We start from the raw sequence: 23,445 nt of genomic DNA, 5'->3' as shown, positions 1-23,445 counted from the left end.
AAGATGTGCAGGGGAGTTACTAAGGTAACGTCACTATCTGATAGGGGCGTGTCCGCTTTCGCGATTTGTTTGTTTAACAGCGGAAGTGGGCTGAATTGCACGCATTGTGGGAATTTACTCTTTAACATCAGTAGATGAAAGCGGCACAGTACAGTACACTTTAAAACTGCTAGACTATACTTGCCGTTCTGTGACGTCAAACTACAGTCTTGCACGACACGGTCTTTTGTGAGCGTACTGCCATTATCGTAGAAGCAGTCGACGTATTAAAGACAGATGCTGTGTACACAGGTAAATTTGCATCACTTATAATAACACTTTCTCCTCATAGTACTATTAGTAGTAAAGTATGTTACACTGACGAAATGATAGGTGAACTGTGTAGAAATCAAAACATCAAAGTTCAAGCCGTAGCATACGTACGTGGCACTCCCAGTGTTGTACTGACTAGACAATTGATCGAATACTCGGGTGGGTCATTATCATATGATATGCAAATGATATTCTTTCAACGACCCCATCCCCACAATGCATTGTCCCAACAGCGTAGTGAGCTCGCTGGCACATAGCCATACCACAGGGAACAGGATGATTTTCCGGCCTTCTAATAATATTTTTTTACTCAAAGCTTATATTTCAAATGAAGTTTAAAATATTTCCAACATAACTATTGTGTCCTCTGACTTTTTTCCTATTTTCTACCGTTATCACTGTCTTATCAGAGCTTACCAACTTTGCATTGATTTAATAGTGCATTGCCAATCCCAGTACAAACTCTCACACTATTTGCCCAATTAACACATTAATAGTTGTGATAAACAACTTTAGTTAAAATTTGGGGAGATGTTTCTAGAAGTGTTATTCTGCAGATTTTGTTTAAAACATTTAGACCCAATTGGCCCTAGCAACCATGACCATACCCTTAGCAACAACCAAGATAGACATAAACTAAAACTGATGTCACAACATCTTGATACAGAGTTCATAATAGTATGAAAAAGGGCTCATTAAGTGTGTCCTTATTAGTGACAGTTACAGTAATATATCCATGGTGCAAGAGGGGGTTGCAGAATGAAGAAAATATCTGCCAAGTAATTTATTTGAAACAGGAAGTACTAAAGGTTACTTTAGCTCAATGAAAAAGAAATTAGTGAAATAAAATGAAAAAAGTATCCAGAGAGTTAAAATTAAAAGTTGAAAATTGTAGAAATTGTGTTATTGTCTTTTCACAGTGACATATTTATCATAAACATTGTAATGTTGTATAGCAACCAATAAGAAGGTAATAAAAATAAATATTGCAAGATGACTTCAAAGTCAAGACAAATTTCTTGTGAATTTTACATCAGAGTATAAATTTGCCTTCTTGGAGATGTTGTTCTGCTTTTAGTACTATTTTCAATTTCAAACAGGTATATCATTTTCGTTACATTCTACAGGATGGATGGCACAAAAACAAACCATGAAGGGGAACAGTATAACAGCAGGTTGTCTAAAAATGATATGTCTATGCTGATGGCTTTATGGATGCAGATGTCTCCCTTAGCCAAAACTCCAAGACACCCAATCAAAGAGAGCCCACAGAATTTTAAAATTAATCGGGTACAAATATTATTTAGTTTTTTATTCAACTAAATTAACATAGACATAGATATTGGTATGGTCATTATCAATCTGATTAAAATCTGATGTAGTGTACACGGTGCAATTTCATTTTGGCTGTTACGTTTACTGTCACTTGTTCTTTTGTGAGTGTCCGTTACATACATCAGAAACAATATCATAGGTTTTCTCAAGCCACATGAGAGTGCTGAGGGAATTCACTCAATGAAGAGAACGTGTAATGCGCCGAAACATACGGATACAGTACTTCAGAGTACTGTTCAAAAAGAGCTCAAGCACAGAGCGCAGACAATGATGTTATCGTTATTGTTTGGCGGTTCTCTTTCTTTCAAGTTTGAACGTTGAGTGTTATATTGTAAGACAGATTCAGGTTGGCTACTAGTAAGTATGAGATTGGTTCAAGAAAACCTATGGTATTGTGTCAGATGTATGTAATGGGTGCTCACAAAGAACACATGACAGTTAACGTAACAGCCCAAAAGAAATCGTGCCATGTACACTACATCGGATTTTAATCCGTATCAATTGATCCATGGATGACAACCATACTGTGAATATGGTGAAGACACATTATTCAGCTAAAATGTCACCTCAGAACCAGGAAATTAACAGCAGTTTTTTAGCATATGTAATATACCGCCTTAAATGAATCTGACATGAAGACAAACAAATTATAATATTTCATCAAAAGAAGAGAAAATGTGTGTAAATTCCAACATTTGATGTTATACTGCATCAGAGGTAATATTACCGGTATGTGTCTTTTATGCTAGGTTGGTGTTGTCATACTAAATGCTGATGGCAAGCTGTTTGCTGCTGATCATAGTCAAGAGTTTGCACATGGTATTATGTCAGCGTTATTGAAATACACAGGAAGACTGACTTTGAGTACTGTATTTGTATCCCGGAAACCCTGTTATGAATGTACCAAACACATGATACAAGGTCAGACACTGTATTGTTAGTATACAATATGTCACCAATGTTACAATCATGTTACATCAGTAATTATAATCAAGTCATATTCATCTCCTGTGTTGGATTAAAATGTCACAGTTGTAAATGTTGATACAATTCTGCATTGAATGAATGATCTATCTGAAGGAAATAAGCTCTTACTAGAGTCTTAGGAGTCATGAATATTCAGCATGCATCTAATGAATATTCATGTCTTCTAAGTCCCATGATGCAATGGTGTTCCACTGAGAGAACAATAGAGGTGAAAAAGAGTTACAGTTTGGTGTTCCTTGGCAAAAAAGTGAAAATCATATGATATGCAATCATGAGATGACTATCCAGAACTCAACGTTTCATGAAAATACCTTTATTTCCTGGAGTGGTATTCCACTTTAACATTTCATCATTCCTTCCTTCATACAGTTGGTGTGAAGAAAGTGTACTATTTTCCAATAGAGCCTGAAATTGTAGATGAACACAACCTCGCAACCGCTGATCATATTTTTAAAGTCAACCATATTGCAATCAAGGCCCTTATTCCACGAATCAGGTACTCCAAGGATTATGATTCTCCATTCACCAAGGAATTCAACGAGGAAGAATTTGAGAAGGGAAAGCGTTCCATACAAGAAGACTTAGGTACAGATATTTACCAAGGAGTTGATAAAACAGGAAGTGATTATGTGATGTCTGTATCTCAAGTACCAGATCCTCGAACAAGAGAACGGCGTAAACAAGAATTTGAAGAAGTTGTTAACTGGTTGGCCAGGAAAACCATGGCAGATGTACCATCTACACACGTGATTGATCATAAATCCTGTGACGCCAGTATAGAACACTTACTACAGAATCAAAAACTTGTGAGGCATGCTGCTGCACTGACACATATATTGTCACACAGAACAGGTCAGTTGCTTGTCATGTTTCTAGCTTGCCAATAATGACATTGTACTTGTATCAGGGAAATAATCTATTTTCACTGACATTTGCAGAAGTTAGAAACCACATATATTATACAGTTTAGTTTGACTCATAGAAAAGTTCAATGTAGTTTCTTGGTGTACAGATTGCTCTGAAGTGGTGTAGAAATAATACCTTATTATTAATACAACTCTTTGCCTTCTGTACTATATTATAAGTTGTAGATAATAATTGATATTTGAAGACAACCCAAATTATGTTAAAATAGTCTGGTTTTCACAGTAACCATAGACCCTCCACCATGGCAGGTCTATGCAGTAACCTATAAGGCATACACATTACAGATTGAACAAGGAACAGTGGAATCAAAGTAATTTTCTTATTATGCTTACCACACATCATCACGTATGTTCAGCTCTCTGTGTAATAGGCATGGATGTTAATACCTTGCCAGGGTAAGGGTTAAATAGCCAAAGGGAATTTGTATATTAATTAAATTCCTCCTTTGTCTGTTTTCAAGATGACCCCACTACTGGTGTTGGTGCAGTGTTGTTAAACCACAGAGGACATTATGTAGGCTTTGGCTATAATGGCTACCAACTAGATGCTGAAGAGACAGACTTCCCATACCTTGGTGACAAGGAAGAACCTGACAAACGAAGAGTGAAGTTTTCGTATATTGTCCATGCAGAAATAAATGCTTTGTTTTTCAGGTATGTCAAACATGAAGATTTCAAACATAGAACTTAATACCATGAAATTTGTAGAAATTTGATGTTTAATCTAAAATAGTGCATGGATGTTGCAAGGAAAAAAGTTCTCATTTGCATTGTGCATTTCTATTCTGTTTGTGTCTGATAACACTGCTATTGAACCAGAGGATTTCTTACTTTATGTGATGTTTTTGATTTCCAGTAAAATAGCGCCTTGATGTAGCTAGTTTAGGTCTATGGTAGTTAGTAACATTACCCATTCTTTGCATATACTATTCACAGTAGTAACAAGAATGGTTTACACTACCCAATCTTTGCATGTATTATATTTGACTTCAGAAACCAAAGTGAGCTAGACAGTGAGAAGACAGTATTGTTTACTTCCAAGGTACCATGTGATCATTGCACTCTTAGTCTGAAACATGCTGGAATCAAACATGTTGTTGTACCTGAAGAGAAAAAACATAGAACTGCTAAGAGTGAAGCCATAGGGTATGGCCGCTTTGATGATTACTGTGATGAAGGGCATTTTGTCAAGTACCTGGTGAGTTGATACATCACTTACAAATCAGATGCTATAAGAATAAAAACAAAGGAATCGCATCCGTTAACTGCAGGGACTGTATGACATCTAATGGGTACACTCTTGTTTTATCACACTATTAAAATCCATTCTGTCACCTGTGTAACCAGATTAAACCTGCACTAGCAGCAACTGGGACATTTCTTTTCATCACATATTAAACCAAAGATATATTCACTATAAATTGGTCAATTAACTTATAAAAAACCCCATTGTATTTGTTAATTAGTGGTCAATATTATCTGTGGGTAGTGTAGGGGCAAGTTTAAAGCTTGAGTGAATGCTCGGTGGTAACTGGAGTATCATTTTTCAATCGGACAACCACAATATATTAACTGAAATTTGTTTCAATACTAACAAATTGATATTGTACATATTAATCCCTGCTCAATATTATCCATAAGCAGTACAGATATAGGTTGAAATTGTGATTACCATTGAGAGCACAGATTTTTGGGTGCAGACCCAAACATCAATTTGATTTGATTTATCGTGTATATAGCTGCAACAAATATATTCACCTGAATATAATTCAATAATGCTCACAGTGTATGATATTGTGTGAATATATTTTACCTAATAAAGCATTTTTTTTAAACATTCCAGTTGCAGTGTAAACAACAAAATGACATGAGTTATATTTAATTGCAGTGAATCCACAGAAAATGCAGTAGCAAATCAGTCATGCTTGAAACTGTCTTCTAAGACCTTCCCATCAATTTGTCAGAAGTCCAAATGTTGTGTTTTGAGTGTTAGCTGCAACGTTTTAGATGATTTATGTATTACCAGTGTTTTTGATGATGTCTTGTTTTCTTTCAGCTCAAGGAACCTCTACTAGCAGATGACTGTTCAGTGAAGCGACAGCTTACCTTTGGAAATGTTTCGTCAGATAAACCAGTCACAAAAATACAGAAAACATAGTGAAAACACAAATTGGAAAGTGATGATTTTACTAATTGACTATGCACACTTAAAATGTAATGTGAAAAAGACACAGCATTCATGAATTTACATGGTCATTGCATCAGTGCTTTCATGAGAAAAATTGTACAATTTGATAGAATATTTTTATCCATTTTTCTCAAAATTGTATCTATTTTAAAATGATGTGAGCATTTTATTTGAGGGTAAAATGTAATTTTTGATTACTACTATTATAAATGAAAGATTTGACTGTTGTAAAAAATAAGACATAGAATTGTACATATGTTGTATCATAGAATTACAGTAAGCCAGTTTTTGCCTTCTCTGTGTGATATAACCCAGAGACTTGGTTACCTGGCTTGATAGTGTTGCTCACTAGAATGAGCCAAATTACATATTCAGCTGTGAGCTAGTATGTCAGGCCAGATAGCCAAGTCTCTGGGCTATATGTGATAAAATACACATTTTGACTTTATGAATTAATTTATTTATATATATTCAATTTTGACTTATGGGACTATGTAATTTATTTAATATGTTGTAATGTATTTAGGGTGCTACTAAAGTTTTGATTTATTGAATATTTTGAAATATTTAAATTGTAAAATTGTATGATTTATTCATGTATTATAATATTGATATTCTGAATTACAGAACTTTGTATGGTTTTGGAATATACCATAAAAACTTGTCTTTATAGATTTTGAAAATTTGTAATTCCTACAAGTGGTATGACATTTCATTTTGAATTCTGAAACTCTGATTTCTTTATGTCGTTAACCTGAGCAGAAATCAGCATAGCAGTGGTGTACCGGTAGCATAGTCCTAGAATAGTCTAGCTGCTTACCTCGGATGTTCTTCAGATACAATGCGACAACACACGACCGAATATTGGTATCGAGATGGAACATGTTCGGGCAAGCCCTCATTGCAAACTTCATTTGCTTATCGCATGGAAAGCCCGAACGTCTAGCAGCAAGACTAAGTCCTAGAGTAGCTCAGGATATCAGAAAGATAAAAGCTTGCCAAGTTCGTTCACAAGGGGGCGCTGTTCAGATTTTTCCATCACTTATGGTAAAAAGGCAGTGTCATAGGGGGTTCTCAAATTTGTTTGTTTTTAACATGTAATTTATTTTACAATACAGGAATCTTTCACATGATTTGCGTCCAAGATAACAATTCAAGTCTCACTATGTCCTCACTTGACTCTTCTTTAAAAGTGCTTAAAGTGAGTAAATTAACTTTTCAGTGCTTTTGATTATTTCATGCATTGAATGCAATCGTGTCTGTTACTCTGTAGAACTTTTTAGGCAGTTATTTAATCTCAGAAGCTTCCAGGATATTTTTAGTAAACAATATATTTTGTATATGAACTCTGTGTAAATCATACATTTTTAACCCACTCTGTGGACATGTCAGGTTATTGATTTTACGGAAGCTATGCAATTGAAATGAGGAATGAACTAACATCCTTGATTTTTAAAACGATGAAGTAGCTTTGATATCAACCTAGCTAGCATCAATCACTTACAGCTATGGACAAGCTTTGATATCACAACCTAGCTAGCCTGGATCACTCACAGCTAAGGACAAGCCTTGATATCACAACCTAGCTTGATCACTTACAGCTATGGCCAAGCTTTGATATCACAACCTAGCTAGCATCAATCACTTACAGCCATGGAGAAGCTTTGATATCACAACCTAGCTAGCATCAATCACTTACAGCACTTCACTCAGTGTGTGTTCAGATATGGCTATAACTGGTCATGGTGTCTCTGTTTACTGACATGAAATGAAAGAACAGATGTTGGCTAGGATGTGGTGTTGCTTTTAGATTTTGCCAGCTTTACCATAACAAATTTGTACTAAATCGACACTGTACATTTATGAGTAAGTTTGAGTGACCAAATAGAACTTTTCTATTGGTTTATATTGTGTTTGAGAGAACTGAAATCAGGCAGGCGAGTTGCCTCTAAATAAATCAATTGAAGCAGTACTGCAACCAGTCTCTATGTCTGTCAATTCATTTTTAGTAAAGGATAATGTCAACTTAATTTTTCCATTACTATAGTCTCCCAGGGCAGTATGCATTCACCAGACTGTTTCATAATTACACACTAAGGTCTTTATTTTGCACAAACATAAAAAAGTTTATTCAAATAAAGAATGAAAAGCTTAGCCTAGAATCTTGAGTACGTCTCTTGATACATCGATAAAAAATCACATTCCACACACACACACAGACACACAAGCCTGTAAATACAGCACACCAAATCAGTCACTGCCATTGAAGTGAATATCAAATAGTTAATTTCACAAACAAAGAGATTGAAGCTTAGTTCACAAAGCCCAGTTCCCCTGTCAATGAATGCTTAGTTCATCCCAACAGATGACTAGGGTTTGATCTGATAATATCATCATCAATACTACTTATAACATGTTGGTAGTCCCTAGATTCATTGAATTTACAGCAGGAAGAATCTCCCATTAGGAAATCATAATCCATCCATATCCCCTGAGAAGAAGTTCGATATCTTCCATGATTGTCAACCTGCAAATAAAGATGTTGTTTAAAAAAGAAATCATGATGGAATACTTAGATTACATTTGACAGCTAATAACTTCTTTTCACATGCCTGTATTCATTGGTTTTTAGGAAACATAATTACTGGAAGTTGTAAAGCAATCAAGTGAGAGAAAAAAAAAGACTGCCATGCATTCCAAGGTGAAAGAAAGTAGTACTAGAGATAACTAAATATAGGCATAGAGGGCGCTCTCTTAGTAGCAGACTACAAAACAGTGAGAGTGCATGACCACCAAAACAGCAGGAGTTGGATTATGACGTGCGCTGTCATTACTTCAAAGTTTCTGATTGCATTAAAATATGTCACAACAACGACATTTTGAATAACATATATTTCGACTGTGTTGAAAAAATGCTTGCATGGTCAACAAGAAAAAGAAAACAAAATAAACCCCTTCTAAACCATGTCAATAAATACTTTGTTTTAACTATGCCACAATGAAGTTATGGTTGCACAGAATAATTAACTGCAGGTCAGAATATGTTCTCTTTTTTTTCTTGTTGCAGCAAAACCTTGGAGAGTGAAGTAATGCAAATACAAAATAATCTATTCTTTATATAATGACAGATTTAATTCATTGGAAAACAAATATTTTGACTGAGCACAATTGTTTATCTTTTTCTACCACTGGTACTGTATATATTGAATGTTTTGAATTTTACACAACAAATATAATTTCCTACACTGACATATTTCTACGTTCATAACTTAAAAAGAAGGGAGGAGAAAAATGCAGGCAGTCATTTACCTCCAATAAATCTTCAACAACTATTGAAGCTTCTCCAGGGAGATATTTATTAGCAACAGGAATGGATTTTAACTTCATGGCACCTACATATGAAGGAAGAAAACAATTGATTAAATGGCATATGATAATACATCAATGAGAAAGAGAAAACTTGCATCACTTACAAATTGAAAGTTTACCTTCAAAATTGTGATAAGGAAGTCCCTGAGATTTCCTCTCCCTTGCTTCTTTGAGTACCATACAGAACTCATGAAGTCTTGTTGAAATGGCCAACCAGTATGCAAATTGGGCATACACTCTGAGTAGTTTGATTTCCCTTGTCTGACAGCACACAGCCATAAAGTCACACCATGGTAAGTCACATACAAACATTTGTCCTTGCATCTGAAGTGTACAACCATACAATGAGAATGTACAGACAGTGATATCAACATCGTAAATTCAAAATATAATGATTCATCTCAACGAAGGAGAATATGGCATATTTTGTCTTTATTAGATTTGAAATAACATTAATGGGAAGACAGTGACCTCCTTAATTTCATAGCAGAAATACTCAACATCACCCAACATCATCATTAAAAACAGATTTCACATGTAAATCGAGCTAAGTACAGTCAAGTGGTAACAAAGTCCCCAAGTACAGCATGCAGAGCCGCCAATATCTCAAAATACATGACCCTGTATGAGGAGACCTGGGATATCTTAGAACTGACAGAAGGTCCATTCAATAAGTATAAACATGCTATAATTAGAAACCATGAAATAAACAATAAAACTTGGCTTTACCTGGGCCATGTAGTTTCTTGGTATACCTTGGTGTGTATGTTTCTTCTTCATATCATACATCCTATGTACAGGTGCTTTATACTCTGCTAGGCCTACTATATTTGTTCTATTCTTATTGAGGACCTGTACAACACAAACAGGAGATAACAAACAGGAGATAATAAAGATTACATTAAATGCAAGCAAGTCCCCCAATCAGGTAGAGGGACTGTGATTCAAGTTATCTGCTGCTCTCATCTGGGTATGTATATATGATTGACAGCTTCTACCCTTGACAACGGTAACTATGATCGGTACCACAAACTAGATGTCTAGTCCTATGGGACATATTTGGGATATGAGAAGACTTTGCAGGATTAGGCTATCAGAGCTGTGCTGCAATGTGAAATCTGGCATTTGCTAACACGAGACTTCTCAGATCACAAAGGATCAATAATTAAACTATGGGATTAAGTAATTACAAATGAAAGTTTCTAATCACACAGTCAAACTTTTCAAAACAAATTCAAATTTTCACTCACGTCTCTATCTATCTATCTATCTATCTATCTATCTATCTATCTATCTATCCATCTCTATATACCCCTTTATCTCTTTATCTATCCATCTCTATATACCTCTTTATCTCTCTATCTCTCTATCTATCTATCTATCTATCTATCTATCTATCTATCTATCTATCTATCTATCTATCTCTGTGTCAATTCACTTCTTTGAAAAATAATTTTAGCCCATGAAGCAAATCCTTATTGCATTCTAAAGACAGCAAATTACCAGAATACAAAACTAAACTTAAAAATACTGTAAACCTAGGTATTTTTGCCACAAGATAATTTTATGTTTTTTTTCAGTCTTAAGGTAGTTCTCAGAGACTAATTGTTACTAATTACCAAACTGGTACATTGTGGTTCTGTACAAGAAGGCATTTTAGTCACTACATGTACTTATTATTGTGAAATAAGCGAAAATAACTCTAGCAAATATATCCAGGTTTACAGTATCCCTTACTTTAGCATCAGGTGAAGCACCAACTAAACCTTTCAGAAATGAATTATTTGTTGGCAACCAGAATCCAGACTCCTGTGTTGTTCTACCAGTCAATAACTGGTATGCTTCATTAATAATTGGCTCCATCTGGTTACCATGACGGGTATATTCATTCTCACCAGAATCCTGGGGAGAAATTATTTAGAAGAAATACCAACAAGTTTAATAGTTTGATCTGAAATACCAGTAACTGAAATATGGGCTAGAAAGTCGAAAATCAATAACAAATGAATTTGTGTTATTCAAAGAAATTTGCAAAGCAAAGCAATTGCCATAACAGAAAGTGTGAAATTCAAAACAAATAATTATCAAGATGATATTGTTGAAATTACTGATTATGGTACAACACGACCCTGTTGCTTCATCTGCAACATTCAATAGACAGGATGTTTTCATGTTGTCACTGAGTAGGATCTATACAACACATGATCATGTACTAACATTATTAATAATGCATTTTTATTCATCACAAGAATCAACTCACGTAACAAATTATACTGAAGCTGAAATATCTTGTTTCGAATTATATACATATTAGTAATGAAAAAGTAACTTGAGAATTGAAAATGACATGTTTGTTGAAAATGATTAGATGTTATTCCCCAATATTTTTCTTCATTTTTACAAGTGACCTATGGGGGGGTGGGGGGGGTGGGGGGTCTTTGTCACTACGAGTCTATTGACTGATAGTGACAACCCTTAGGTCATGAGTATTTTCCGGTTGAATTTAAGAGAAATATTGGAGGATAACATAATTATACCAGCTCCAGTAATATCAAAGAAAAATTAGAGAAAGTAATGGTAATTTTGAACATTTTGACTCGTATTTCGAACACAGCACAAATCAGTGATGTAGACATGTGTTGTTGTGATGTAGAATGACCAGAGTATATATTCCATATTTTCTGTTCTAAATGGCTTGTGCATGGTATATAAGATGTGATATCAAGACATAATGTCAGCTAAGAATAAGTTTCAAGTTTTTACCTCATGTGAAGAATCATCTGATAGTAATGACTTAAAGAAATCATATGGTTTGCCTCTGCCTATACCCAATGCCTCTCCAAACTGAGACGCTGTTATTTGGACACACTGACGTAGTTCAAACCACTCATCTGTACGTTGGACCACAACCACTTCTGTCATATTCTGGCTATGTGGTGTTTAATACATTGTACATCAAAATGGCGTCGGTACAATTTCGGTGTTTTTGGGAAGGCATTACATTTACACAGTATCTATAACAATAGTATATCCATAAATAGTATCACACAGGCATTTACTGTAAGAATAAAGAAAGTAAGGAACATATACATGTACCTATTAACAATTAGGCCAAAAAACCCAAAAAATTTGTTTCTCGTCCTAGGGAAATTTCAAAAATGATGCGGTGACGTGATTTTTTATTCTTTTTTTTCTTTTTTTTTTTTTTTTTTGGGGGGGGGGGGAGGGTGATGATTGGGGAAGCACACTGACTCATCAACCATTTACTATCACATACACCATGTTACCACTGAAGCTGCCCGTGTGTGGCGCACTTCCCCCGCTGACAAAATGAAGACCTGAGGCTGAATAGGTTTGGTTTTGCCATCGATACGGAAAGTAGATGTTGGCGAAAATGGGAAAATGAAATAAAAACGTGTAACATGCATGATTTTAGATGACGCGTGCGAGGACGAGAAACAAATCCTTTTTTTTTTGCCTTAATATATGGAAATGGGAAAATACTTAGTAGCATACATATAATACAATTGTATAAATATATCATGACTTTGATCTGATAAACAGTTTTGTTCAACTCTACATTATTTCCAAATTAAACAACATAACAGTAAGAAAAAAGTGTACATGACATGGCACATTAGAGTACACCCCCCCACCCCAAAATTAATTAAACTTTCAAAATTTCATGTGGTGGTATTTATCACAAATAAAGGCTACCCATTATCCCACTATATATAAAAATAACAATAATCAATTACATTTTCATTGATAAATTTCTTCTGTAGAAACCAAATCTTGATACGTATAAATCAATGATATCGAATTGAGTGGTAACATTGACAGTTGACAACATCAAAAACACAACAAACCTGTCAGTGTTGTCTTTATCACAAATTGTAAATATGGCCTATGACTATGTGCAGTGGTCTGTCTGCGCACTGACTGGATATAATTTTAACAAACTAATAGTACTGTTTGCAACAAGTATTTTTTAAGGTATCGGGAATCATCCAAGATCATTCACCGACATTACATGAGTAAGAGTACACCTTCTTTTTTGGAGAGTGTTTCACCTTGGAGTAATTATTCCAAGGTCTCACGTAGATTCGTATTACCCGCTTCAGCAAAATCTGATATCAATCAGGTGACTTACATGCAAAGTCATAGGTCACGCCTTTCAGCCTCAATCCCTAAATCGTGAAATGCCTACTATTAAGGAGCAATTTTTTCAGACTTTTACCTTCATTTTAGTCATTTATTGACAATAAAAATGTATTATTCAGTCTGTTAGAACTGTATGAGTGAAATGTCATGTATACACCGCAAAGATGAGTATATCGATATATACTACTTGATCAGCAGACATCCGGGCACTCTTATTTTCCCAATGTCGAATTCAAGATGGCGGCGGCGGAGGGAGGAGGAAAAGACGAAGTGAAGACTCAATTTAATACGAGGGAGGGGACTTACAAACTCATGACCCTCTCTGAATACTCAAGACCTAATAGAGTTCCCTATAATGCACAAAGCTGTCATCCTGTTAAAGTGTCTTTTATCAACGTCAAGGATCCGACTGGCAATAGTGACAGAATTTGTTTCAATGTTGGTCGCGAATTGTATTTTTATATCTACAAGGGTATCCGAAAGGTGAGTAAACTGACAGGTTTCTATTGTACACGAGCTTCTTTGGGTGTTTCCCAGTGTGAGCATCATACGTATCCGTATGTTGATTGAATATGTCAATTGTCTTTATCCGGATCGTGAAAATGTGGCAAATGGTATGGTACAACCGTGTGTCAACATCGCGACGTCGATTTAGACAGATTGCTTTGCATGCAGCACTTGAAAACACGAATAATTGCAGTTGTTCTTGCAACTCTATCCGTGTCAATTTTCGTGTAAATAAACAGACAGGGAATATGAACATGGAACCTGCAAATCAACCTCCTTTTATTCGATTTGGTACCATCCATAATCATTATGTAAAGTTTTGATGATATCATTTTATCTATGTGACCCCCTTGTTGATAGCGGAAGTAGACTGTGTAACCGTGGTTGCTGCCATCTTTTCAAGATTGGACAGTGATATCTGAGGCTGTTGTTCTTGTGAAATCCCCACAATGCATCTTCAAGGATAGCTATTGCTTTAAATTTGTTCTGTAAGATTTCTTTACTTTTGCACAAGATATTTTGACCATGGTCAGTTTAACCCACTTTTTAGTGAAGAAATTTGTTTATAGTATATTTCAAAGGTAAAACTTATATTAGTGTAACTGTGTATTTTATAAATTGAAATTTCTGTACTCTTTTTGGTCTACAAACTTAACTGCAGTGCTTTTGTTTTGTGAGCTGCATTATAAAGCTACAGACCAAATGAACAAGACCACTGAGTGTAAGCTTGAATCCCTAAGGAATCATGTGACCTGGTGTCTCTACTGTAATGAGTTCAATGTAAGAAGTATGTGTGAGGTTTATTCTATGGCTGAGTGTGACAGGCGCCTGTCAGCAGCATGTCATGTTTCTGACATGCATTTCAATTTCATGTGTTTTGCCACAAAGATAAGATAGTTATTTTAGACAGTGATTGCTATGGCACTTAAAGTTATGTGTATGGTGATTTCCAAATATGCCAAACCATAATATGGATGTATACATGTATCCAGTGTTTGTACATACAACTACAATAGTGAAAATTGAACTACAAACTCCACATAGTGCAAACACATCATCATGATTCTGTATGAGGCACTTGCAATGTCTAAGTTAATTTTCTAGAAACTACATGTAAAATCCTTACATCCCTAACATTCATTATCAATTGATCAGATGGAACATGTCGCAATCGCATAGCAGCCACTGTAAAGTATGCATGAGTACATGATCCAATGAAGGCTCTTGTTGATTGCAACGGGCAAACAGAACCTGAATATAATCACACTTATTCATTGGAAGTACATGATTTATCAAATAGCCCTATATATTTTGTAAATTTTGGGATTCAAGATACTGAGGCAATGTTTTTTTGCATACCCAGACAATGGAAGTGTCCATGCCAAAATTGAGGCCATGTCAAATGTTATACCTGTCAATAGACACTCCATTATTCTATAAATCTTTATGTCTATGGCTTGTGCTGAAAAAATGTTGAAGTATGTTGGGCCAAACAAGTCTTGATAAAATAGAAAATATAACTATATTTCACTGTCCTCATGACAAAATGTTTTATCACTGAAACATCTAAGCAAAGTTATTCTTTCATATACCACCAGAGTTTGCCCCAGCCCCAAATTTCTTTTGCTCCTCTGCATGATTTCATGAAAAAAAAAAGTACACACAGATTAGCATAACATGATTTTTACTCAGTGCCAACTTGTGTGTGGTTCTGTTTCTCAGTGAATATATATATAGAGAATGAAAAATAAACCAAGGCTGAAGTAGTAATTCTAGTGGTAGACTGCACTTATATAAACACAAGTGGCATGTCTTAAGGAATAAACTGACCCCAGCATTCCTGGAGAAGTAACTACAGCATAGTGATTCATGCATTAGGTTTCTAATTTCTATTATGTGCACCACAGTTATCTCAGCCTAAAGTACTTTATATATCTTCAGACAGTTTAGTCTGGTGATAGTAATTTCATGATGAATATTTTCTTTTCATCCTATTTTATTTGTTATACACTTGTGATTTGCATTTAGATCGTGTTATCATGGGCTATAATTAATTCTGTTTAATTAGAATAAAACATTCAAAAAATAAGTAAGCTACATATATTTGAAACTTACACACATGATGTTGTTCCTGGTCGTGACATGAAAAGAAATGTGAAAAATTGACAGCAACAAAAATGAGTAATTATTATGGTGAATGACGTGTGTTGATAAATGTCTTGTGAATGATGGAATTTCAGCTGAAAGACTAACAATCTGTTGCTAGTGCAGTGGCAGATATTTATGGAATTTTAATGAAACTTACACAAAGACTACCAGACTAATTGACATCTCATTAGACCAAGAATATTGATTTTGTATTTGATCTGGATTTTTTCTCTAGACTTCTTGACATGTTTCAACAAATATCAGTTACATAAATAGATGATTGCTGTGAATTTAACATAAGACAATAAATCATCAGAATACCTAGAACTGGGTTGTTATGTTCAGAATATATGAAGAAAGTAATGTTCAGTGATGGATATTGTATATTATCAGCAGTGTTTGAAATAGAGCTAGGAGAACTGACATGTGGAATACTTTGTTGTGCTGACACTTATTTCCAATTTCATTTCATTGTTTACAAATATTAGAATTGCAGACTCTTACTTCATAATCTACATTAGACAAATTCATATCAAGTCTAGCTGACAATTTAATTGTGTATCAAGATTCTTATCCTTGTATCTTTATACTGATGTAATTTTTTATGACAAAGTAGGTTTTTGGACTTTCATATTGATGTTATCTTTGGTAGCAAAATAAGTCATTTCATTTTGAGGTAAATTTTTCGTGACAAGGTAGGGCTTCGCTTGCTATATTGTTGTTTCATATTGATGTAATCTTTGAGGTAGAGCTTCAGCCACTAAGTTGTCATTTCATAATGATGTACTTTTTGAGTCAAGACTTCACCTGCTATTCGTATAATATTGGCATAATCTTTAATGACAGGTTATGGCTTCACCTGAAGTCATTGCAGACAAGCTTGAAAGCAGAATTGTGTAATCAAGCAGTGACTATCCTTCATTATACATTATATGTCACCAGTTATGTACCTTGTTATACTAATATATCAATTGCAGCTTCTTTTTTAATGATATAATCACTATAGCATGGTGGTTTCATTATTCATAGTCATTGGGAACATATGGTATAAGACACCTGAAATATTTCGTGTGTGTGTGTGTGTGTGTGTGTGTGTGTGTGTGTGTGTGTGTGTGTGTGTGTGTGTGTGTGTGTGTGTGTGTGTGTGTGTGTGTGTGTGTGTGTGTGTGTGTGTGTGTGTGTGTGTGTGTGTGTGTGTGTGTGTGTGTGTGTGTGTGTGTGTGTGTGTTTCACTCATCCATAGTGTTATCATTCAAGAGTTACTGTACCTTTTTCAGGAGGATACTTTCAGGTGTCAAATTGTAATTTTTCAATCAGCACTTTTAATTATTTCTTAATTGATAACGGCGATGGTAAATTCTCCACACGAATTTGTTAGTAATTTGTAAATATGTATTGCAATCAATTAATCATTCTTTGTCAAATTATAAAATTATATAACCAGAAAGGTGTTGAAGCATTGTCTGATTCCAACCTGTGGTGTTATGTAAAGTTTGTAGCATTGTACTACATTAACTTGTACATTGTGATAGTATCACACATCATGAAATTTTAGATATGTTTGTTATGATTTGTGTCATATCAAATATTATGATAAGCAATCTGGTTGCGTTATAACATCAGTCAAATTATAGTCCTTACAAAATTAATAGGTTACAAGTAAAACCCTGTCTGTCTTTCTGTATAAATACAATATAAGGATAAAAAGGTGTGGAATATTTTAGATGCTGCAGGTGTCTTTTTTCTGTACAAAAGGTTTCATGATGAGTTCACTTTTTGTATACACTTCTCACCATCCTCCCTAAGATACAATGAGTAATATTCAACAACCTAATTTTAACTCCTTAAAATTTTTCTAGTAACAGATATTCTTCTTATTTGAATGTAGGCTGCAGACTTGACCAAACCAATCGATAAGCGAACCTACAAAGGTACGATACCAACGTGTCATGACTTCAATCATTTCACATGCAGTAGTCAGAGTGTTTCCTTACTAGTTGGTTTCTCTGCCGGCCAGGTGCAACTCATTGATCCGATCAAGAAAGAAAATACTAAGCTGTTCAATGAGGAAGTAAGTCATTCTTTGTGTTTCTGTTGTGTGTATGTGAATCATAACATCCTAGTTATACATGTCTTAAATTCGGATACAAGCTGATCTGTGAAAATGTTCAGTCTATTTTTATCAATTTATGAACATAGCTGTATTTCGCATAAATTGAAGTATTTGAACTGACAGTATGAACTATACAAAGGTTCTTATAATACATAAAGATATATTGTGTCAACATTGTATGTCATTATTGATAGTTCAGGAAAAACAGCAGTTGTATGTAAAAATTATCTATGCTTATACCAGGATTGATATTGAGAGGGTTCTACGAACTAATTTATCTGAAAAGAGTTCTATGGAAGAGTATTGAAAATGACATCATCTGTTGATTATCTACTAGTCTTGCTATTGCTCTGTGTGCAGGGTCTCTTTTAGTTGTTAGTATTCTAGACTAAAGAAGATTTGGTAATGCATGTAAAGTCTGCAATTCTGCAAGCAAAGCTCTAGGTGCAGAGTCGGTAACTCTACCTTATGATGCGTGAAATGATGAAGATTATGTATTGTAGTTTGTACTCAATATGTATTTGTCTTTTTGCTATTACAGAGACTTATAGATAAGACAAGGGTAACATGTTTGAGATGGGTTCCGGGATCTGAACACTTATTCCTTGTAGCTCATGGAAGTGGTCAGATGTACCTTTACAACGAGGAGCACCCTGTAGGCAACACTGCTCCACATTATCAGACATTGAAACATGGAGATGGGTATGCAATTTATACTTGTAAAAGTAAATCCACTCGTAATCCCATCTTCCGATGGGTCGTAGGAGAGGGCTCGTTGAATGAATTTGCATTTTCACCAGACTCCAAGTACTTGGCAACTGTGTCACAAGATGGCTTCTTGCGCATATTTGAATATGATACCATGGAATTACTTGCACAAATGAAGAGTTACTTTGGCGGTTTGCTTTGTGTCTGCTGGAGTCCAGACAGCAAGTACATTGTAACGGGAGGTGAGGATGATTTGGTGACAGTGTATTCATTTCATGAGAGGAAAGTGATCGCTAGAGGTCGCGGACACAAATCCTGGATCAGTGTTGTATCATTTGATTCCTACTTGACACACACTCAAAACAATCACGGAGACTTTTTTGGTAGTGATGATGATTTTAATACGCATATAAACAATTGTGAGAGTAGAGACCGAGCCGGTAGTCGAGCATCAACTGTTAATCCAGATGATAATAGGCCGACTGTAACATACAGATTTGGATCTGTAGGCCAAGATACGCAAATATGTCTATGGGACCTGACAGAGGATGTGTTATTTCCTCACCATCCACTAGGCCGTGGTAGGACTAATACCAATACATTTACTGTCAATCAAACACAGATTGGTCTACAAAGTCCCCCACCAAGGTGTAACAGTACACCCAATCCAAGTAGACCCGTAGCCAATGCAACAGGAAATGCTGACGGTAATGTTAATATGGGCAATCTAACCAGTAAAATCTCTGGACTAAGTCTTTCTGACAAGCACAAAGACAAACATGACAAATCGGACAAGAAGAACAGTGTGTCCAGTAAAAGTGGAGACAAACTGAACTCACTCAGTAAGATGCACAATAGGATTCTAGAAGAAGCAATGAGGGCCATTGGAACACCCATGTGCCCCAGACTAGATGAAATTCCAATGCTGGAAGCTTTAGTAGTTAAAAAGATAGCCCATGAAAGACTCACTGCTTTAGTGTTCAGGGAAGACTGTATTGTTACATCTTGTCAAGAAGGGTTTGTGTGTACTTGGGCAAGACCTGGTAAAGTGGTAAGTATCTCGCAAGGTTAATAAATGACTCGATGTGTTTGCTGATAAGAGATATCTGAAAACAGCTGTCAAATTGTACTTTGTATGTCTGATCATGTATTTTACATATAGGTATTTTGATATTGTTAGATCTGTTTGTTATCTTCCATGTGTATTGCATGTGATTGTCATGAGATTTAAAATTCAGCTCTGAAGTGATAGTTGTACAATCTTCCAGATAATATACTGAAGTAGCCTGATTGTTCTTAATCTATTAAATCTAATCTGTATGTATTTAGTATTTCTGAAACAGAAACTACAACACAATTGAAAAAAAACACATCAGTGTTATCCGACTAGTTGTACACTTCCTATACATAGAAGGATATCCTTGAGGTTGCACTATGTATATAAAAGTACTCAATTTTATCATCAGACAACATAAGGTAGACTATATCATCAAAATATAGTTCTTTTGAAATAGAAACACATAACGTAAAATTCAGTGCCAGAGCCAAACCCAGCATTCACTGGTATGTGGTATTATTGATTCTAAAATATCAGATCTGTCATACAGCAATTGCTTTTAATCTCACGTTGTGGATATTTCTTTGGAATATTATGAAAAAGAAATAGTCAGTTCCACAATTGTTTACTGTTTTTACAGTAGGTTAGTTATTGCTCAGCCAAAATAAACACTTTTCCTGAAAATATCTATTTCAGTATATTGCTATGTACAATTAGTATGATGGAGCAGCAGAGAATATGACAACCCCATAACGCATGAGTGCAAGTGTGGTGTACTTGTGGTATTTGTACGAGTGCTTGCAGTGTTCTCTGCAGCAGTACTTTCATAAGCATAGCTAGTTTATGTGCAGCTGAAAACACTGCAAGCATGAGTGCAAATACATGTACCCCTGAGTACCCACACTGGAACTCATGCAGCATGGGGTTCTGTTGATATTACACATGTTTATCAGAAACAAAAAAATTCCATAAAAATGACTCTATGTGATCACGCACTTTGTGTACATGACTGCTTCCTCAATTGCATATCATTTGCATGCAGGTATGCAATAATGTTTTCAGTATTGCTCTGCAGTGCAAATACCACTACCGTAGTATGCATGTGCACTGGTGCAAGTAGTCTCTGGTACTTATGTAGCAATACCTTACACTTACTATAGTAGCAAAGAAACATGTACACATATTATCATCAATGTCTCAGTTGTACCGTATAGCTTTCATACACATTCATCTAAAATTGCAACCTTAATTTCATTAATTGTGTTTTGTCTGTTTGTACACAGGGTATGTCCCAACACAGTGCAGGTGGCACAGTGGTTTAGCATACAAGACAGAAGACATTACAGTATGACGACATGTGTAGTCATATTGTTACTCAATGCAGTGCATTGCATTGGTGCAAACGTGGCCAACCAAGAGTCCAGTTTCAATGCTTCAGTCGACACAAATTATACTATTGGACCATAGTCTAGTGCAAATATTGTAAACCACGGGTTATGGTGCAAAAATAGAGTATTATGGAGTATCACATGGCATATATTGCACAGTCTGATCTTGTCGCCCCCCCCCCCCACCCTACAGTCATTTATTAATGTACTACAGTCACTTAGTGATGTATACTTTACTTGTCACCCACATACCACAATCACTCATTGGCATATGACCTACTACAAACTTGACAACAATTTACAATCATAATGTAATGCATTATTTGGCAAAAAAAGCTTAATATATCGTTATATCACATTGCACTGATAAACCTTACAGCAGGTCAAAGGTCAATGAAAACAACAACTGTACATACAATTAATAACCCAGTCTCTTATCAAGGTCAGATAGGTACAATTGAACTGGATATATTTTTATCCATTGTGCTCAAATAATCCACTTCAGATTGGAGAGTCGGTGTCTAAATTGACACACTACCTGTTTGTTGATGGTAGATACTCAGAACATAGAAGCACTGATAATAAAGGCTAGGAGAGTAAGTAGAGTGCTTTGTCTGTAGCCTTGATATGACAAAGAGTGTACATCATTGGAAGACAGGACACATTTATTGATGTTTGCAGACTGAACAGACACTTTCATTGTCCCAGTCTTTCTCACTTTTGACCCTCAACTTTTCAGTGACATTTCCTTTTATGTACCATGTCAATATACACAATTATCACTCATAATGGACATTAAAAAATCTGTGTCCATCTTTTAGAATCAAAATGAACAAATTTGGTACTCGGTACGAAATAATGTACTCCAAACTGTAGATATACTGTGTGTCTATTTGTAAGTCTGTCCACACAAAATGAAGGCTACAACCACAAACAATAATGTCAGGCATAGAGAGTTCCTGGCCTAGACGTTTTTGCACTATCTTATCCAGACTACAACACTGGGCCATCCCAAAGTCAAACAGTTTTTGTTGTCACATAGTCGTTACCATGTGGTCATGTGACAACGCATAATGATCAAGATGGATTTGGTCCTCTGTAGCATCCCTAATCTGTGAGGTATGCTGTGACAGCACCCTCACATATATCTGTGAAGGCAGCGTTACACGATGTATCTTAAAGTCTAGAGCAGCCCTTGTACTACTGGGAGAAACATTTGTACCAGAAACTTACTCTGTCTTATGAAACAAAATTTGAAATTTGTATAAGTCAGTGATTACATGATTTTAAAATAGTGTGTTGATAAGCTGTATTATGAAGTTTGTCCCACTAGTTTATAACTCCCATCATCTTAAAATTAAACACACTTGGTTTTATAATATGTATGTATGAAGTAAAGGATGCAAAGAGACTGGAGACAAGCCACTTAGCTGAATCATATACAATACTATGACTGTGCAGTAAATGTCTGTGATGAAAAAAAAAGGGAAGAAGATAAATCATTCTATATGGTGCAGTTTCTGTGGATTTTGAATGGTCAAAAACAAGACTCTGTGAATTTTGAAAAAGCCCCAAAAGAAGGTGAAGATATAAGAAAGAATTCAAAGGGAGGGGGGGGGGGGGGGGGGGTTATTGACTACTAACCTGACACTCTGTAAAGGCATCAATTCTTGTAACTTTTACATCATACCTAAGGGCTGGTAAAGAAAACACAACTTATTCATGTTGTCAGGAAATATTTGCAGGTAGCCCTTGAAAGCTAGTATCACTCACACTGTGGAGGTATTGCTTACACCGCCATGCTCACACAGTGAAACAACCTATAAAATAGCAAAATTAGTCCTATAGAAGTTGTCACAGAAACTGTACCATACAGACGAAAAAACCCAACTATTCCCAAGATGTTAATCGTAACCACCTTTATGTTGTAATATAACAAGTTGATGATTTTTTGATGAAAGGTAAATTTCTATATTAATTACAAAAAATGATAAGCCAATTGATTCCTGAATCTCAGTCTGTAAATTACATGCTACACATTATGTGGTGAATTCTATTTACTTCCTTGACATTTATGCAACTAGAAGTTGCCTTCCATGATCCGAACTCAAATCATATATGGTAAGGTGATACAAGCTTCACAATGTAAACACTTCTCTATGTTTGTAGATATGAAATGCATTTTTTTTTTTGAGTTCTTGAGCTTTCCTTGCTGGTTTTATCTTTCCAGTGATGTAGACTTT

General features: G+C 35.4%; 3 protein-coding genes across 3 annotated transcripts; 2 read left to right on the top strand and 1 right to left on the bottom strand.

Moving 5' to 3' along the window:
• The first annotated feature begins 1,440 nt into the window (after positions 1-1,440).
• Positions 1,441-5,718, top strand: LOC144445384 (cytidine and dCMP deaminase domain-containing protein 1-like). Its single transcript, XM_078134926.1, has 6 exons — positions 1,441-1,602; positions 2,397-2,568; positions 3,004-3,486; positions 4,022-4,214; positions 4,554-4,758; positions 5,617-5,718. Exons 1-6 carry the CDS (start codon positions 1,441-1,443, stop codon positions 5,716-5,718), a joined length of 1,317 nt encoding a protein of 438 aa, XP_077991052.1.
• A 2,279-nt stretch (positions 5,719-7,997) lies between these two features.
• LOC144453748 (uncharacterized) lies at positions 7,998-13,229 on the bottom strand. The gene is made up of 7 exons (XM_078145090.1): positions 12,987-13,229; positions 11,881-12,175; positions 10,855-11,019; positions 9,847-9,969; positions 9,237-9,441; positions 9,058-9,140; positions 7,998-8,275 (listed from the first exon to the last, which is right to left on the bottom strand). The coding sequence occupies exons 2-7, from the start codon at positions 12,037-12,039 to the stop codon at positions 8,102-8,104; spliced, it is 909 nt and encodes a 302-aa protein (XP_078001216.1). The 5' UTR covers positions 12,040-12,175; positions 12,987-13,229; the 3' UTR covers positions 7,998-8,101.
• Positions 13,230-13,565: 336 nt separating this feature from the next.
• LOC144449208 (WD repeat-containing protein 20-like) lies at positions 13,566-22,797 on the top strand. The gene is made up of 4 exons (XM_078139719.1): positions 13,566-13,764; positions 17,825-18,007; positions 18,591-19,808; positions 21,098-22,797. The coding sequence occupies exons 1-4, from the start codon at positions 13,594-13,596 to the stop codon at positions 21,134-21,136; spliced, it is 1,611 nt and encodes a 536-aa protein (XP_077995845.1). The 5' UTR covers positions 13,566-13,593; the 3' UTR covers positions 21,137-22,797.
• The last annotated feature ends 648 nt before the right edge of the window (positions 22,798-23,445 follow it).

This window comes from Glandiceps talaboti, chromosome 2 (assembly GCF_964340395.1).
Source record: "Glandiceps talaboti chromosome 2, keGlaTala1.1, whole genome shotgun sequence".
In the NCBI taxonomy this organism is placed as follows: domain Eukaryota; kingdom Metazoa; phylum Hemichordata; class Enteropneusta; family Spengelidae; genus Glandiceps; species Glandiceps talaboti.
Note: the sequence above shows the minus strand (reverse complement) of the source record. Positions and strands in the feature narration are given on the sequence as shown.